The 19301-nt window shown below is 43.3% G+C and overlaps 2 protein-coding genes across 4 annotated transcripts in view; one reads left to right on the forward strand and one right to left on the reverse strand.

Annotated features, from left to right (window-relative positions):
- Positions 1-982: 982 nt before the first annotated feature.
- The window catches only part of orc4 (origin recognition complex, subunit 4), a 213585-nt gene continuing 195266 nt past the window's right edge, over positions 983-19301 (forward strand). The window contains exons 1-14 of one of the 2 annotated variants that reach the window (XM_079336144.1): positions 983-1070; positions 1346-1417; positions 1504-1580; positions 1977-2067; positions 2212-2287; positions 2484-2569; positions 2651-2699; positions 2780-2931; positions 3022-3195; positions 3297-3383; positions 3589-3697; positions 3791-3886; positions 4210-4277; positions 4367-4662. In XM_079336144.1, coding sequence (XP_079192270.1) covers positions 1361-1417; positions 1504-1580; positions 1977-2067; positions 2212-2287; positions 2484-2569; positions 2651-2699; positions 2780-2931; positions 3022-3195; positions 3297-3383; positions 3589-3697; positions 3791-3886; positions 4210-4277; positions 4367-4549 — 1305 coding nt within the window. In that variant the 5' untranslated portion in view covers positions 983-1070; positions 1346-1360 and the 3' untranslated portion in view covers positions 4550-4662. Of the gene's footprint in view, positions 1071-1339; positions 1418-1503; positions 1581-1976; positions 2068-2211; positions 2288-2483; positions 2570-2650; positions 2700-2779; positions 2932-3021; positions 3196-3296; positions 3384-3588; positions 3698-3790; positions 3887-4209; positions 4278-4366; positions 4663-19301 lie in introns of both variants that reach the window. The other variant, XM_079336145.1, reaches the window with a different exon arrangement.
- The window catches only part of LOC306818641 (activin receptor type-2A), a 34533-nt gene continuing 26058 nt past the window's right edge, over positions 10827-19301 (reverse strand). For both annotated transcript variants that reach the window (XM_079336323.1, XM_079336324.1), the window contains 7 exons: positions 15918-16061; positions 15015-15158; positions 12623-12768; positions 12415-12529; positions 11937-12075; positions 11720-11850; positions 10827-11605 (listed from right to left, as the gene is read on the reverse strand). In XM_079336323.1, the coding sequence (XP_079192449.1) occupies positions 11411-11605; positions 11720-11850; positions 11937-12075; positions 12415-12529; positions 12623-12768; positions 15015-15158; positions 15918-16061 (1014 nt within the window). In that variant the 3' untranslated portion in view covers positions 10827-11410. The remainder of the gene's footprint in view (positions 11606-11719; positions 11851-11936; positions 12076-12414; positions 12530-12622; positions 12769-15014; positions 15159-15917; positions 16062-19301) is intronic.

Below are 19301 nucleotides of genomic sequence, written 5' to 3' on the forward strand. Positions count from 1 at the left end.
GATAATAAATGTGTTATAACACCACTCATAGTGAACTGAAAAGCAGATGCAGCTCAGGGTGTAAAACGCTTGAATTTTGTCTGAAGGTCAAACCTGAGGAGATGTTGAATTAATTCAGAGTATGTGCTGCTGTAAAAGTACCGCTTCATGTATTTTTAAGGGCAAACACAAAGCTGAATGTGCAAGCGGAGGGCTGTATTTTAGAATAATGTGACAGGCTAAATGTGAGCAGAGACTGGGAGACGATTTTGTGAGATATCTTGTGTGGTTTATTGTGCTTTTTTTTTCATCAACCCAAAGCCACAGAAAACATTTAAGTGTCTCCGGAGCTTTATTATCATTGAGTAGAATGAGTAAAAGATGTTGTTCTGCAGGAAACTTTTAAGCTCCTCAGATGAACTGTCCCTCCTTATTTAATCAAAATTAGACTGCTTGTAGCAGTTATGGTGTACACACGTACATCAGTTGTTTTTATGTGCACATAACTTCATACGTTTTATTGCCCCATGTGCAAAAATTAACTATGAGAAACAATGCTGTAAAGAGACATAATGCATAATATGTTATGTATGTAAACACTGATTCTCTTCAGACTTAATGTAGCTCAGTCTGCAGGGAACTGGATTGGGAACCTGGAAACATGCATAACAATCGGTTTTGTGTTCTAATTTATCATTCCTGTTTATTATAACATACATTTACACATAGTTATGTTGGTTATCATCCAGCTAATTATTATATAAATGTCTTTGTTAAGGATATAATCAACGATAAATGAGATTATTTAGATTATTTCCAATTAATCATTTAAAAAAAAAAATACTTAAAAAGCTCAAAAAAAAAAGTTTATACATGAATAAATATTAAAAATGGAAAAAGAAAAGGCCAGTTTTTTTAATGGTTTTTATTATTTTATTGGTATTTTTAAAGCCTTGCAGTGTGTGACGTTGCGTTTCTCTCAGCCAATCAGACGACGACTTTTAGTCAGACACGGAAGCTGTCCTCGCTTGCAGAGAGCAGTATTCCCGCGAAGATCGAGAGCTCACAGCGGATGAAACTGCTCTCACCGGGTAAGTTTTGTTATTTGTAACGCACAGACACACTGGTGTTAACTATACAAAAACTTAATGCATGTTAGTCTCAAAGTGAGGAAACTGTGTTTGCATTGGGCTCGATGAAAACGGAACTGCATGAACATGAAATACACATGGCACAGAAGAGTAGTTGTATAATGTTGCTCTTTAAATGAATAGTTTTTATTATCCTGGGACGTAATTAAGAAGTCCTTACAAAAACATCACATGTCACGTATCCTGAACAAAGCAGCACATGTGTTGCTGTTTAGAGTCTCATCATCACCATGAGCAAGAGGAAAGTGAAGGATGCTCACATGCCAGTGGGAGAATGCATCACACAGGTATGACTTGTTTTCTTTACACTGACTTAAGAGTGGAACTATGCTTCATAGTTTGATGTCATTTCATTTATTTTTACCGTGTGCAGATCCAGGAGATTTTCAGGGAGCGGTTTTGCTGTCAGAAGCTCCCTGATCGGCCGGAGGGAGTGGAAGCTCATCACAGGTCTGTTTATGTCATAACAGTGCGAGGCTGAAACCTCACTTATCTGCAGCTTTTATTTATCCTATTTAAACAGACTCTGTAGTAGGAGCTGTCATCTGCAGTAAAGAGACAATCTGGGGCTGAATGTAAGTTATAGTGACCCAGTTTGGTCTTACCTGGCAGACAGCTCTGTCCCAGTTTGAGCCTGGAAATTCTCCAAGTTCCCAGCTGACTTGAACACAACACGAGCATCCCAGGTGTTGCTCTCTTGGAGCAGGTTGACACTTCACTCGTTAGATTGTAGCTGTAGATCTCTCTCTCTCTCTTTTTTTTTTTTTTTTTTTTAACATAGATCTCATTATTTTACATATCTTGAGGTGCATTGTGGGTTTTGTAGTCAACATGCTGTCTTTTCAGGCACCTTCTGGAGCTGCTGAAGCGGACTGCTGTCCACGGGGAGAGTAACTCGGTGCTAATTGTCGGGCCCAGGGGAGCAGGAAAAACAATGGTGAGTCTCTGCAGCCGGAGCTGGCGCTGGTAATGGCCTTAAGGGTAAAAAGATGACGGAGAAGATGATGAATTGTGTTGAAGTGTTTTTAAATCCTGAGAGGCTTGAATTTTCTGATGTGTGTGTGTGTGTGTGTGTGTGTAGCTCCTGAAGTGTGTGTTGAGAGACCTCCTGGAAGAAACAGAAGTGCAGAAAAACCTGCTGCAGGTTCATCTCAACGGTACTGTTCCCCCACCAAACCTCATGCTATGTATGCATAATTTAATGACCTCAATAAATGAAGCAAGCCGTGCAAAAAACATCAACAAAAAACTGGTTCATGAGGTTCATCTCACAGTGACTGATACCCGACCAAAGCTCGTCAATTGAAGGGCCTAAATACTGGATCTCTCATTTGTTTTGATTCCCGCTTGTAGGTCTCCTGCAGACTGACGACAGAATAGCACTGAAAGAAATAACGCGGCAACTCAACTTGGAAAATGTAGTCGGTGACAAAGTGTTTGTAAGTAATTTTAAAAGAAATTTATCAAGAGTTTTGTCATCGATGAAGCGGCTCCTAAAATCAGCTCCGGTTTTATTTCAGGGCAGTTTTGCAGAGAACCTGGTGTTCCTGCTGGAGGCGCTAAAGAAAGGTGAGACGACTGGGTGTGTAAAATGTAATCGTCACTTTGAGGACATGTTTGACAGCTGTTTCTGTTTTTTTTCTCATCAGGTGATCGCAGCAGCAGCCGTCCTGTTTTGTTCGTCCTGGATGAGTTCGACCTGTTCGCCCACCACAAGAACCAAACGCTTCTCTACAACCTGTTTGATGTCTCCCAGTCCGCTCAGGCTCCCATCGCTGTGGTGGGCCTCACCTGCAGACTGGTGCGTCTCAATCAACACCCAAACCTTTCATGGTTTGCTTGTTCTTCTTCTGTTTTATGTAAGTCTCTTTGTGCTTCGTTTGCCTTTCAGGATGTTCTGGAGCTGTTGGAGAAGAGGGTGAAGTCCAGGTTCTCACATCGTCAGATCCACCTGCTCAGCAATCTGACGTTTCCTCAGTATGCTGAGCGAGTTCGGACCCAGCTCAGCCTGCCGGATGACTTCCCTGATGACAAGTTTGCTCAGGGCTGGAACGCTGGTGTGAAGGTGAAAAGAGGAGAAATGGAGGACACAGTGAACCTGTAAGTCCATATCTGCAGTCTGTGGTCGTTTTTATATCTTAGATTGTGTTTTGTTCCTCTCCTCAGACTTTGTGTGAAGACAAATCAGTTGAAGAAGTTCTGCAGAGACACTTCAACTCCAGCAAAGATTACCGTATGATGCACATGCTGCTGGTAGAGTTAAACTTTTAGTTTGTACAATGACATACACACTGCTCTGTTAACAACTTTGTCAAAGGGCTTCGATAAGAAAAGTTCAACATTTTCCTCACCATTTAACTCTTCAACATCTCATGTCAGATATTAACAGTCACCGTCTCTTTTGAGCCGTACCTTTCGGAGCTGTAGTTGATTATTCTCTGTGGTTTTTTTTTCTTAGATGTTGTGTGTGAGCCGTGTGACCGTAGCCAAACCAAACATCAAACCTGCAGATGTGCTGGAGGCCAGCAGAATGTGTTTCACTGACGCCAAGGCGAACATGCTGCACGGTGAGGATCACATATGAAGAGAGAGAGAGAGAGAATGCCTTTGGCACTTTCTCTCCAAAACCTTCACAGCTCTTCACTTTGTTTTCTCTGCAGGTTTGTCCATCTTGGAGCTGTGCCTCATCATCGCCATGAAGCACCTCAACGACGTCTACGAGGGAGAGCCGTTCAACCTGCAGATGGTTCACAACGGTACGGATGAGTCAGTCACCTTTATTTTGAAAAACAAAAGAATAAAAACACCCATTGGAGCTTTGAAAAGAAATGTGTAGAAATATAAAGGATGAACCAGAGCTGCTCAACCCTAAAGTAACGTGGAGAAATATACCTCTGTAATTTTCACACTTTGTAACCATAAGACAGCCAGAAAAAAACAGAAAGAGAAACAGCTGTTTTTGGTGCTAAAGCCTCAAAGAGCGACAACAGAAACAGTACAATCGATCAACCGGACAATAAAGAGATGCTCTGATGCTCAAATAGTCAAAAGTTCAACTTTGTTCTCCTTTTTATTTCAGAGTTTAAAAAGTTTCTGCACAGAAAATCGAGCTCCATGTACAACTTCGAGCAGCCAGTCATCATGAAGGTTTGTCTTTAGCTCGGGAGAAAATATTTCACTTTAAAATATCCACAATTAGAGACTTGACTGTGGTTTATTTACTCGCGTGTCCGCAGGCCTTCGAGCACCTTCAGCAGCTGGAGCTGATCCGACCCGTCGACGGCTCCTCGGCCAAAACTCAGAAGGAGTACCAGCTGATGAGACTCATGCTGGACCACAGTCAGATCATGGAGGCCCTGCAGAAGTACCCACAATGCCCCACTGACGTCAAGCAGTGGGCCATGTCGGCGTTCGGCTAGGACTGTGTGTGCACGGATATATGTTTTCTTTGTCAGCGCTGCAACACTGTCACTGGAACACAGACCATGTGCAGGCGCCAATAAAAGGCCAACATTAATCCTGTCCACAGGATGTCACACCATTTGTATTTGTTTCTAAAGAAACTTAAGTTGTTAATTAATAAAAAATGAGTTTTGTACAGCTGGGATGTTTTTTTTTCTTTTAAATTCACCCAGAAATGGGTCAAATAAACAAAGAATCAAAGCTAACAGCACACATTGGCAGATGACACATTTAAAAGGTTTCAATAAGCCATTGAGTTTTAATGCAGATTCAGATGATTTAGACTAAAAAAGTACTGAATGCTGCCATCTAGTGGTCAGTTTTGTCCTCAATAGAAAATGCAGACTAACCCACAGAGGCTTTTGTTTCCATTCTGGCTTCAGTCTTGTAATTGAGCGAGGACAACAACCTTTTGCTACTTTGATTATTCCTGATGAATAAAACAGACACCTGTTATTTTAATGCTGAAATACCCTGAACACATACTGAATATCATGCAGTTAACATTATTTACAACACACACACACACAGGTATCAGGACAGTTTGCAGACTTGACAGTAAACTTGTTTGTCCAACGTGAGTCCTGCAAAGACCTTCTGGTTTCTTTTCATGCACAAGGCATGCCGCAATAAATAAACTTCCTACGTTTTATCTTCTCGGTGACAGCAACAACATTTTTTATCTGCGACTTCCCAGAAAGAGACGCGTCCTTCGGCTTGTTTTTTACGGTCTTTTTGCAGAAGGACACATTTTATCATCTTATTTCACCGTGCCAATTTTTACCTGAGAAAATGAAGGTTACAGGAAATATCTAGAAACTAAACTAAGTCTCTTGTCAAAGTAACATCACTTGTCTATTTTAATCTTTGAAATGAATTTGAACATTATAGCTGGTTTAATTACTTACAAAATAGTTGTTTATTATTAATGTTTATCACATAGTATATTTTGTGTACTTTATCCTAATGGCATCATTTTATTTCCACACGATTCCCTAAAAACAAGTATTACCTTTCAAATAAATGAAGTTTTGTGTAATAAATTACTAATTGCTTGATATTTATAAATGGAGTCCTTTATCTGCAGAATTGCCACTCTTCAACAAATGTCTCAACTCAAAGGTCTGTAGTCATAAGAAGAAATAGTCAGGGGGGAAAAAAAGCCAGAAAAACATCAGAATTCACAATCTAAAAACACATTTATTTACATCACGTGGATCACTTCAGCTGATAAAAACCATTAGCAGAGTTGCAGCGCTGACGAGGGATCAGTTTTGTGATAATGTCTGCAGGATTTCTTCTGCTGAACTAATAATACTACTCGCTCAAAAAACTCCTGGTGGGATGCTTTTGTTGTAATTCCAGTTTGAAATTCCAGACCTCAGCGTCTTGTCCTATTTCACATTTATTGCCAGTATCACAAAGCATACAGTCACATGTATCAGGAGTTTAAAAAACAAACAAAAACAAGACATCTTTCCTCACTGTAGACACTTTTTTTCATCCCACGCCTCGCTCGTGACCAAAAGTGATCCTCCAGCTTTGAAAACCACAAACCCCCGCGAGCATCATTATCACGACAGACTGCGTTGGCAGATCCTGGATCAGCGCTGCAACTCGAGAGCCTCGAGAAATGTGGGGTCAAAAAAGCTTGTAGTGTTTTTTTTTGTTTTTTTTTTAGTAGAAATTTCAGGCCTGGCGACCCGTCTGATCCTGCTGCCAAGACGGACTTGGCAGGAGGTCATTAGAGTTCAATGTTTCCTCTAAATTTCTTGCTGAGGGTTTGAAAAAGCAGGAGATTGAGATGCTGGAATGAAATACCTGTAGTGGTTGATTGTTTTATCACATATGGAGTATTGCATGTGCTCTTAAAGAGCTTCAGGGAGCTTCAGGGGACCTGGACCTAAAGGAACGCCGTGGGCCAAATGTCTGTCAATTTCTCTCTGCCAAGAAACCGTTAAGTGCCTTCTGGGATACCTTACAAAGTACTCCAATGAGCCTCTAGCTTTTAGCTAACAATAAGCTCAACTTAAAGTGAAGAAAGATTTTTTTTTTTAATCTGCAGCCGAGCCAGGTTGAGCCCAGCTGCCGATTCAAAACACAAAGTATAAATGAATGTAGAGGAAACACTGAAGTTCAACACGCACTTATAAAGATTCAGCTCAAGAGTATATAGTTGATACAGGTATTTATGTTCTCATTTCTGTACACATCCTAGACTGCTTAACATAGTGTGTGTGTGTGTGTGTGGGGGGGGGGGGGGGGGGGGGGGGGGCAACAAGACACAAATGTTTCACTGGTAGTTTATATGCACAGCAAAGTGAGGTGCTGGGATGGAGGTCGTCGGGTAGAAAACTGTAAAACCTGCCTGCTGGAGAAAACCATTCATACACCTGCACGCTATTCTGGGACTTGAGTTGAGACCAAAAAGGTTTGAGATGTTCAACATGTTAGAGGAAGCTCATCTGAGACTGTTGTATCTGTTGCAAACATTCAGAGTGAGAAAATTATTTCATATTAAGGATCTTAAGCAGTGTTTTTTTTTTTGGGGGGGGGGGGGAGAATACAAATGCTTCATCAGATTTGAATTAAGGCCAAAGCAAACGATTTGACTTGGTGCATTTTCCAATTATCCATTAAAGTGCAAAATGTGTTTGAAAGCTCCTGTGAGGAGTTTTTAACTGTCTGATATCAATACTGACGTCTTTATGTGTCGTACAACAGGAAAGAACTCATCAAGTTATTTTAAATACCTGAAACCGCTGCTGGTGGGGTCGGTGTCAGAAACAGCCATTTCTAAAATATTCTTGTGTTCACATTAGACATGTAAAAATAAATAAGGATTAGATAAGACTCACACATGTAGAGGAAAAGATCAGAAAAGAAGACTAACCTACTTAGTTCAGAATCAACCAAAAGTTCCTCACAGGAGCTTTCACTGTTCTTTTCTTTCTGGTTGGGACACACGGTTTGCCTGCTCGTCTCTCTTTCATACAAAGAGGTGTATGAATGGATCTCCAAGTTGGTCGGTTTCCCTGGTTTCTACGACGACAGGGCACAATCACACGAAACCAGCCAAACGCAAAGCCCTCTAAAGTTACACAGGGCCGGGCTCAATCCATCAAGGTACGCACAATACTGGAATCCAGAAGTCTGAAGAACATTCATCCTCGGTCGTTTTTGTCCATAGACTGAATAGAAAGAAGCACGTTACAGTTTCAATCTTTTCTTTTTTGAATTAATCAAAGTATTTCCTGAATTACACCCCCCCCCCCCACCCAAAACCCCCCCCCCCCCCCAAAAAAAACAACAACAATCGTGCCAACTCTTACAACGTTATTCTGAGTTGCACCTGAGCTCTAATTCCCCAAAAACCTCAGACCTGTAAATTAAAAAATAAATACAACATATCAATATGCAATATTTAAAAAACAAAATGAAAATGCTACAAGTTAATCGTGTGTGTGTTTGTGTGTTTTGAAAGTCACTCCTGCAGCTGATCCCACAGAGGTGGAGGGTAGTTTGCGGCACTGGTTGCATATAACTCGCGAGAACTTAGAAAAGCATAGTACTGAATCCCTGAATGGTATTTGTGGTTTGGGACGGTTTCTTGAGCGCTGTTTAAACTCAAGCTGAACACGTTCAAATCCACGTGGCCTCTCTGGAAGGTTACCGACCAACATTTGAAGGCGGAGTTTAAAAATCCACCTGGCTGCTGAAATACTGTCAGGTTTTGCTTTGAGGGCAAACAAGAGTCTGATAATACTGTTGTTGTTTTTTTTACACTTCTGCCTGTTCTTTAAAATGATCAATTTAAAATTCAATACAAATATTTAGGAAGGATCCAATGTATTGGGAAACAAGTTTAACTCCAATGAACTAACTACCAAATTGGGAAGTTTGCCGAAAATAGGACACGTTTCCATGACAACAGGAACTATTTTTTGGGTGCATTTTCCATACTCTACCCCGAAGAAATCCCTGTGAGTGAGGTAGTGTTAATCAAAGGGCTGCTGGGACCTCCCTGCTTCAGGAGAGACGATGGCCTAAGTATCGTGCTCATGCTACAGTCAGCGAATAAGATGATGGCTTCTACTTCCTACAGGTTTGCTGCGCTGTGAGACTTCTAACTGCTTCCACTTCCTCAGACACGACACAATAGTCATCATTTTGGAGGGCTTGCTGGCGACAATGAGCTCTGCTATCTCCAAGAACAAGGGAAATTTAGTTCTGGGGTGAAAGATCCCCTACCCCCTGAAAAAAACCCTTTTGTAGTGGTTTTGGTAGAAAGTGCGAATTTGTCAGGAAATAAAATCATTTCTAAAATTTGGAAAAGAAGGAAAAATAAATCCAGAGTTCAGGAGAGTTCAGACTTCCTTTACCTTTCACTTCTCTAGATCTCAAGCACTACAGTACGTTTGCTTAAAATGCTATGCATGCTTTAAACAAAGAAGATGTATTGCTCTGAATGTGAAACACGTTTCTGCATGTTTTAAATTTGACGCAGCCTTTAAAGAATTGACTTTCATCAGCTGGACTTTAAACTGCACATCCTGAAACCGTCCCAAAGCTTGAGGAGAGACTGCAGGTCTGCCGGCACCAGTGTTCAACGTCCCTCAAGAAGAAAGAAAAGATTCAAAAAACGCCACTGTTGCCGTCGCAGCAGTGACAAGATACATCCGTTTTGCCTGACATCTACAAGAGTAACTAATGTGGACACGTAGAAATGGCACCAGGATGAAAGAAGGAAAGAAGAGAATCCTCGTCTCAACTCGTCGGAGTTCGGTTTGCCACGTTGTTGTTTCATAAGAGTCGAAGGAGTTTTAAAACCAGTCATTTTCAACCTGTGTGAGGGACAGAAAACTGCACATAAATACAGGTTCTTCAGCACTTTTTGAACCCCCGAGCAGCTTGTGGTGAATGCTCGAAACACTTCCTTTTCAGATAGTTCTTCATTCAGAATGCCAGTAAACAACCATTAACCCTTTAAGACAGCAGTCTCCAAAACTATTCAAACACAGCACGGTTTAGAGCTTTTCATGCCTTCTCTGGAGGATGAACACAGGTTGGGCTCGTCCAAAAAGTGGAAGCAGGCCTGGCTGAGAAAACAAACTTTAAGTCTGTTTCTACAGAAGGAGGATGAGATCATGTAGTTAGATTTTTGTCTGGGATCGAATATCAAAGAAATCTGGCTGGTTCTAAATATACAGGAGACTCAGTTGTAGTGTTTTTGGGCATGACAGCACGGCTGAGATGAGGCGAGAAGGAGGAAGGAAGAGAGGAAGCGCCAGAATCAGCGACAGAGGAGGTATTCCAGTGTGAGACAGGCGAGGAAGAGGAGGAAGAGGAAGAGGATGTGGTGAGTAGCAAAGATTCCTGAGGTGAATCAAAAGAGACTCTTGATAGTAATACAACAAAAAGAGAGATGTGTGTGTGCACGGCCAAATGAAAAAGCAAGCTGGCTCAGCTAAATACAGGTTTAAATCCATACGAGGGCTGGGTCCCCTCAAACTCATCTGACACCTCTGCAAATTTGGGTGGATTTTGTTGATTATTTCTGAACCACAAGAACAAGAAGAACACTGGAGCACTTTAAAAGGTTGGTGCTGATACCAGAGATTTGAAGGTTAGTTGTTTTTCTTTTTACATGGTACCCAACGCTAATCCAGAGAGAAGTAAAAAAAATCTGAATATCCAGATCTCACGGACAAAATGACACCGCTGACAGTTATCACGGCAAACCAAAATAAAAATAAAAATAAAAAATCACTTTAAACAACCACTACATCACAGGGGGGGATTTTTTCTACCGTGATCAGAAGAAAAGAAAACGAACCAAACTTTTTATTCAGTCCCCGAAATATCTAGAAAAGTGAGACTGAGTAAGGGGAGGGATGAGGGAGAAACTGGTGGGGGGTTTTTTATGGCGATGTGTATCAAGGTTTTTGCGGACTACATTACCCAGGAGGCTTTGAACGGATGGTGTGGATGTGACGAGCCAAAGTGATGGAGAAAAAAGTGTGAGCCATGACTTTGAAGAGGGAAATTTAAACTGTGTCCATCTGAAGTGAGGTATACCTGGTTGAAGGAGGTTTATGGTTTTCTTATCGTCGCAATGCTTGAAAATGGACCCTCCCCTCCCCTCCACGTCCCCCCTCCCCCCCTTTTAAAATAAGCTTGATTACCAAGTCGTCTGGGTCCATAATACACTATGTACAGCAGCATTACACTATAAACATTCAGAAGCCGTTGCTTATTGGCAGAACGATAGTCGTTTCTTCAGGAGAAAAAAAAACGCACACGAGAAAACAGCAAAATGTCTCCAGAGCCAGGTGCTCCTCTTTTTTTTTTCTTTTTGTTTTTACACTAAAATGCACTGAGAGTTGTGTGAAGTTTCCCTGCCGGGTCTCCTCTCTCCGTAGAAAACCCGAGCAGAACAGGTCGCCCTCCTGTGTGAGTGTGTGTGTGTGTGTGTGTGTGTGTGTGTATATAAAAACAATACATGATAAAAGTGTTTTGTCCCAGCATGTCGACACTTTCACTCCTTAAAATCCTGAATCGTTTGCTCGGGTTGAGAGTTTTCCTCGAACGTTAAAATCCTCAGGCACACATATCAAAATGAGGTGGATATCAACTGATGTGGTGAGGTGGGCGCAGGGTGTTTCCTGAAGTAGCGGCCCGCACTTAAAGGAACAACAAAAAAAGAAAAGAAAGAAAAAAAACGGGAGAGAAAAAACAAAAACCTCAAAGCCAACCAACCAGGGTCGGCCGTTCACCCCCTCGTGTGGATCCGTGTTTCCATGAGCTTGTCAGATGAATCATAAGCTGGACTCCTTGGGCGGGAGGTCCACGTTGGTCACCATGGTGACAACGGTGACAATCTCCTCGGGGCCGATGATGGGGGCTTGGCGCTGCATTTGGCTGATGCGTTCCTCTACGCAGCCGGCGGACAGACGAGCCTCGGCCTCGTGGTCCCAGCAGTCCTCGATGGTTTCACAGAGCATGGCCAGACCCTGCCAGGGACAAGAAGACCAACCATGAGGGCGAGTGTGCTGCTGTGTGACATGCTTCCACATCACTGGAGTTTTTGTTAGGCAGCATGAAAACAACAGCCTCTGTTCGCTCACCGCGTGTTTCTGCCAGCAGTCTCTCAGGCAGGGCCGCAGCTTCTTATGAACGACCACCTCCTGCATGTCCTCCAGAGACGGATGCTGCCCCACCTCCTCCTCGAACGGGAGCATGTACTCGTCCACCGGGCCTGTGAACGCACAACAACATCAACAGAATTTAAAGGGATAAAAACCGGTGTGCATGGCTCAAGCAGGTTTGGTTCTGCAGCCTTACCGTCAGCGGCCGTGCAGCGCGCTGCGAGCTCCCACAGCATGAGGCCGAAGGCGTACATGTCGATGCGCAGGAAGGAGTCTCGCTGGAAGTTAATGGCACCTTCGAGGACTTCAGGAGCCATGTAGCGGCGTGTTCCCACCTGCAGGATCAAAAGAAAGAAAGATCCCCGCTCAAAAGGTCAGCTCAGGGACAGAAACACAAGCGGGAGCAGAGAGGACGAGGAAAGTCATGACACAGCTCACAGACCAGCTGAGACGGACAAAAAACAATGCTCGTCACACGAGGGCTTTTTGCTTTGCTGGCAGATACATCAAACGAATGAGTTTAAAGGACATGATTTCAGTTTTTGGAAATGTTTAGAAAAGTAGTGTCACTGGTTCACAGTCAGTTTTATTTTATTTTTTAGAATCATACAACAACATATTTTCCAATATCTCTCCGACACAACAAGAGTCACGTGATGAAGAGTAAAGCGTACCTGTCCATGAGTGTCTCCTGCTGATTTCCCCGCTTCAAACTTCAGAGCGAGGCCGAAGTCTGCGATGCAGGCTGTCAGGTTATTCTTCAGCAGCACATTCTTACTCTTAATGTCCCTGAGACACAAACAGAAACAACACGACTTTAGGCATCGGCCTGACCCTGCAGCTTCAACATGACCGTGACCGGTTGATGTTGGGAGAGCAGACCTGTGAGCGATGGAGGGCTTGTGTCCGTCTTTGTGGCCCGGGATGTCTTCGTGGAGGTAGGCGAGGCCGCGGGCTGCCGTCGAGGTGATGTGGCACAGCTCGTTCCAGGACACCACGTTAGCCTTCAGGTAGTCGGTGAGGGAGCCCTGCAGAAAGACACAAGACCAGTCTGAATACGCAGATTTTAAAAAAAACACCTGGAAGGCTTCAAAGTGCTTTGAAATAAAAAGTGTTTCCAGTCACTAAAAATCCATCTCTTTAACATAAACTACAACACGTTTATTATATCAGAGCACAGAAAGTGGAGCCAGGATAAAAGCTCATTAATACATTTTAGACGGGTTTAATTTATTTGCTATTCACGGTGAAATGACCCACTCAACACATCCAGAAATGTCAAGGAAGTGATTCAGCAGTAAAAACCAAATGCAGAGAATATATTTACTGCTTCATAACAGTATAGAGATGTGCAGGGAGCAGGTCAGGTTTCCATGGCAACTGCAGCATCCCTGATGGATGGACGCAGAGCTCGTGTAAGGTATTGTATTTCATAGGGGACTCGGCGGTTGAAATAAGGTAAAGCACACCGAGAGAAATCCAAAGGGTTCAATATTAAACAGGATATTTAATTCATCCGATTATAAAGCTTCATATTTCACGCAGGCTGATATAGAGCATTTAACACTTACTCTGCATCCACTTTAATCAACTTTAAAGTCCTGCACATGTGTGAAATAATCCCATCGGTCTACTCTTTCGTTTGGAGCTTGATCGCTGTTATAAACCCTCCTTGTATGCATTTAAAGATGAGATAAATAAAAGCAAATATAATGAGGAACGAGGAGAAATGGATACCCAACATGTTCCAGCTACTTCCCCTCCGTCCCTCCTCCTTATACAACATTTCTGCTCTTACATAATGCATGTCAATATAATACAAGGTCACTTCAGCTGAGGCCAAAGGCAGCTGTAGTTACAGGCGTGGCCACCAGAGGGCAGTCAGCACCCACATGTGAAGACAAGTAATCACAGCGATGCTCTGATTGTCCTGGTTTTGGATGAATGCTTTCCTTTGTTTTTGTTACACCTGGGTATTTCAGTATTTTTAGTGCAGTCGTGTCATTGGAGAAATTGTGAATAATAAAGCATTAAAAACAATGAGGCCTTAAAGCAAACCCATGACAGCTATTAATATCTTTGCACGATCCAATAAATGAGAAGATTAAGTCGTTTTGGAGAGACTTGTACTTCATGGTAACAAGCCACTGCTTGCTACCGATACAAAGGCATAAAGCTGCTGCGATGTATCAAACACAGAGGCATAAATCAGCTGTCAAGGAGATGCTGAACTCTGCAATCACTGCTCCAGCTGTGTTACACAACCTCAGCTTCAGTCCAAACCAACCCTGACACCTGCTCTGAAAAACACTGGCTGGAAAGAAAGGCTTTTGAAAGACATTTGATGTTATGTATCCTCTCAAGGCTACTAAATGACGACAAAGCATGCTGGACAAGCCACTTAGCTGTGCAACCTTTACTAAAAAATAAAAGCGCTTGAAAATACATTCTTTTGGCGTGATTTCTTTTTGGAGAGCTGCTACAAATCAGAGCAGCCCTTGTGGAGCTGCTGCAGGGTTAAGTGGCTTTCTGAAGAGTTGAATTGTCAGGTTAAAGCCTCGCCAGCACACCCAGCACAGCCTTTAATTTTTCAACCTTAATTCATGCAGGGACGCCTTTCTTAAGCACTGGGATTCAAATGCTTAGCCCTGGCTGAGAAATTCAGGCAAGTGAAGCAAAAAAGAATCACTCCACTTCTTCTGTAATGACCCTCGATTCACAGAGGCACTTAAAGCTCCTAAAAGACTGGTGGTAGAGAGGGGAAGTGAAGCACGACCGGGACCAAGAAAGCCACTTTCTCAGGATAAACAAGGTTTGAAAAGGAGAATCAGCATGTAGTATACTGTAATTATGGATCGGCTCTTAAGGAAACGCACAGAATCAATAGAGTATGGAGGTCTCATGCAGTCTGCTGTCAGTCCTGCAGGGAGAAGAATATACACTAAGACATCCATCCTGTGTGTCTGATTAATCAACAAATCCAGCAAGGATTTGATTACATGCAAATGATAGAAGTGCATTTGCCTGCAGTTTGTCAGCATTTAGACGTCTCCTGTGCTTTAGTGCTCCTCCTCTAAGTCCAGCTGTTAGATGAGCGTCAGAGGACGTCAATGCACCTCTTATTGAGTCTTAAATAAACAGTGAAAAGCCTTGCACGACGTCCTCATCAATCCAAAGTTAGCTTCTTGTTTTAAAACAAACTTTAAGATCTGGATCAATAAACCGAAGCCGTGCAGGTTGCTGGAGGTGCGGAGCTCAGTCCGTGACAGCGTACCTTGTCGTGGTAGGCGGTGATGAGCCACAGCTCCAGGTCCAGGTTGTTGTTCCTCTTCTCCACGCCGATGAAGTGGAGGATGTTGTCGTGCTTCATGCCGCACACGCTGTAGATCTCGTACTCGTTCTGCCAAGACAGCTTGTCCTACGCGGGAGCAGAGAGACAGACGCAGGTGTTGTTTCTGTCCAATCAACCAAAGCGTCTCATTCATGCATGAAGACAACAAAGCTGATGCAAAGGAGTGCTAGAATTTATTAAAGGGGAATTCTTCTTCCCTCTTAAATGTTGGTATTTAGAAAACTTTGATTCCTGTGGCACACTTAGGTAACGGCTGCAAACATGGGACCAAAGTACATGCAGCCAAAGTGTTTGTTTTGGCTTCGTTTGTCACAGAGCAGATACCTACAAAAAAGCCTTTTGACCTCTTCTTTTTAACCAGGAACAGAAAGGACATAGCTGTCTTGGAAGCAATCCATACTCCATCGAGAGCTATTCTACCAACTCAAACACTGGAGGTGCTGCTCTTCTGCTGCCTCGATTTAAGAGATCCACTCAGAACCAGTCCAATATTTTTATCACAAAATCAACTCATCACTGAAAACTGTAAAATGACGTTGGAGAACGGTGATGTGCAGACATGTCTGACCCTGCACAGAAAGGTCGATCTCATCAGGGCACTTTTTTCAGAAACGTTGTCAGTGACCAGAAAGAAAACCTCCTGAAGCTCTCCACATTAAAACCTGCTTTAAGTGGATGGATTTCCAGTTCTGCTGCAGCCACAACAGCGCCCACGTTTCAGCGCTAAACTAGCTCATTATCGCCTGGTTTTCACTTTGTCTTCTTCTGACAGTTTAAACGTTTCCTCTCACTGATCTACAAACTTCAGTCCGGAGAGGAGAATACCTGAATGGGGAAGATCTTCACCGCCACGTAATCGCTCAGCAGATGGGCTTTCCAAACACAGCCGAAGCGGCCCCTGGCTTTCACCTCGATCAGCTGCAGGGGTTTGTGTCCCATCAGGGGGGACGGGGGTGAGGGCCCGGGATCCTGGAGAGGGGCAGAAAAACAACCGAGAGAGAGAGGACAGTGTTATTCTTGATTCTTTTTTTGCAGGGCATTAAAATAGCAGTGGCTTAGAGTGAAGGTGACCGGGCGCTTTGGCTCGGAGACAGCGTGCCTGAGGAGCTTAGAGCAGCACAATCACCATCGTCTTCACATCACACTACGCTGATGATGCTTTCATCACATTTAGTTTCTAGCCTCCTTTATATTTCATGCACTGGCTTTCTTTGCTTTGTGGCTCTGTTGTTTGCTTTATTCGATTGTTGAAGCACTTTGGAAAGTTTAGGAAGTGCTGCATGTTTAATATTAATATTACTGTGTCGGGTTTTTGATTTCTTTTTTTTGGCAGAGAAGACACAGCATAGCAAGCAGGGTTTTTAGATGAAATCATTTTAAATTCAATTAAACTTCCAGGGCTGCACTTGCTCGGGGGGTTTTCAGAAGCGGGACTGTTGCTGGACGGTTGCCAGTTTGAATCCAGTGAGCTGCTGAGGGGGACGAAAAGGGTGTGAGGCAAGGCAAAGAGAGAGGAAGGAACATGAAGAAGGCTTGATTTCAAAGAAGAAATGGCTTTGATGAAGATGTCGTGTCCAACTGTGGCAGGTCAAACCTCATGCGTGCGCTGTGTGCTCATGCTAATCCCGTCGAAACAAAAGAGAAAGCGAGGAAGGCGAATGCTCCAAATCTAAAGTAGGTTAAACACAGCTGGTGATCGGGATTAAGCTGATCACTTTCACATGTGACTTCACAGGGAAGGACAGAGGGCGAGTGAGAAGAGAGAGGGACCCAGGGAGAGAGAGAAGGTTAAACAGAAGCATGCAGCGAGCGAGCGAGCGAGCGAGCGAGGGGAGTCACATTTCCACAAAGGATGAAAGGTAGAGGAGAAAGACGAGCGCATGACGGATGGCCTTTGATGAAACTGATACGCCGCTGTAAAATCCTCGACTTTACCTCCGTGACTCTGCTGTCAGTAAAAAAAAAAAAAAAGACAAGCTTTTCACTCTGCCACGGCGAGGATGTTCATGTTTTTACTTGAACTGTAGGCTTACACGATGCCTGATAAGCTGGAGCAAGTTTCAAGACCCCGAGGCCCAGAGGATCCACTCAAACACACTTTGAGGACTTCCCATACACAGGCGCTGAGTTACAGGGATGGCCACCCCTTCTCATAAAGAGTGCCACTTAATAAAGGAGACTACACGATATATAAAACATTTCTGCACACTTAGGTTAAGTGTGCTCAGTCGACCGGGGAGGTTTTGGCAGCCACACTTTCTTAAAGACAAATACGGGTGATTTCCGCAGTGAAGAATGAGCCAAAGCAAAGCTACAGGGCAGAGTCAAAAGGCATTTAAAAGCATGAGTAATAAAAACAGGAAAAAGTGGTTTCACATTTACCGCCTGTCCTGACAAGATGATCGCAGCCACAGAAGCAGACTGTAGATCATGCAGCAGCATTTCTGATCAGTTTTCGATTGTGTGCTCATGAACTTTAGTTTCAGAGCAGAGAGAAAGAAAGCGTCTCAGAACACGTACCACTTCTCACACGTCTCCATCAGAAAGAAAGGAGAGGCCCTTAAATCAATAAGTGGGATAAAAAGAATCAAATGTACAGACATGGGAAAATAAAAAACTATTTTGCATTCACCTCTGACGACTCAAAGCTTCTGAAATGACTCAAATAATCATGAGATCTGTCTGCAGGACAGAAAGATATTTATTCCATACATACTGTTGAATTTAAACTCTTGTGAGTTCAAAATCAATATCAAGTTCATTATTCAGGTTTCCTGAACTTCACAGACCAGAAACAGTCCCCATAAAGGAATTATGAAAAGGATCTGGATATCATAATCGCACTTTGTGCAAACTGTGTCAGTCAGTTAGCAGGAAATGCTAACACAGTAAACATAAATGCTAAACTTTCGCATGTTGGCATCGTCACTGGGAGCATGCTAAAGTTAGCCTTTAGCTCAAAGTGCAGGATCCTAAACCTGCTAAATGGACACATGTATTGTGTTCGTGCATATGACGTCGCGTTGGCAGAAAACACTTTTCTGTTGTGTTTTTGGGTTGAATAATGGAGCAGGGTGTCTTCTCAGTGAGCGGGGGGAGCAGAGGGTTGCAGGGGGAGTTTGTGTGTTTACTTAAAGTCGTTTCTCTCTCACACAGAGCTGTGAGGCAGACCTGCTGTCTCCGCACGCTGCTTTCACACCCAATGGCAGCCAAACGGGGGAAAAATGACCCACCATGACGCCGAGGTCGGATTACAGAGCAACCCAGATATCACGAGCTGGCACCTCGAGAAACATCTTTGCAAAAACAGATTGCAGGAAGCAGAATAATGAACGTGTGGCTTCACTGAACGGTTCCTCAACCTGTTCTAAATGCTGTTCTGTAAACAAGAGGAGGACGGTTTGATTTAAAAAACCTGCATGTTTCAACTCAAAGTCATCCGTCCAAAAATAGTCCTTTTCTCTCTTCACGTCTGCATCCTATCTGAAGCTGTCGTGTATCTCGAGGCTTCGGCCCGACGAGACGACCCGGCTCAGCCCGGCTTGGGCTCCCTCGGGAGACATCGGATCCCTGGTCCGATCGCAGGGCACTGTGGCCTCAAACGGGGACGCATTACACTTTGTCAGCAGACCACAGGAAGCAGGAAAACAGAATCTGCTGCTTCACGCCGTTCTTCTCAACCATCTCCTGTTGCCTCATCAGGTTTCACCTTCAGCTCTTTAAGGTCCTGCATGTCGCTGATATTTGATGTAAGAGAACAAAAATGACAAGACTCAGCCTCCAACACTCTTGACCATAAAACGTGTTGATGTGACCTTAAAGGGAGATTGTTTGATTCTTACGTTTCAGAAGTTTCCACTCTTGAGACTCTTTTTAATCATGTCTACAGTCTTACTTTTACTCCACTGTGATAGAGCTCCAGCCAAAGCCTATTTGCAAAAAGCTTAGACTCCTATTCTACTTAAGTAATTTACACTCTCTGACTTGAAATATGTTCCAGGTAAGTGGCAATTCTCCTACTTATGCTAAGTGTATCTGCACTCTTCTTCCTCAGCCTGCTTTTCAGATGGAAAAAGCAGGCTGCCGCTCTGATTCCCTGCACACGGAGAACGTGGCGAGCCATTGGTCTGAGCAGGTACCATTCTGGAAACTGGGTCACATTACACACAATACGTTACAAAACATTTAAAGTCGGACATTCTTACAAAA

The sequence above is a fragment of the Symphodus melops genome, assembly GCF_947650265.1.
Source record: "Symphodus melops genome assembly, chromosome: 23".
NCBI lineage: Eukaryota > Metazoa > Chordata > Actinopteri > Labriformes > Labridae > Symphodus > Symphodus melops.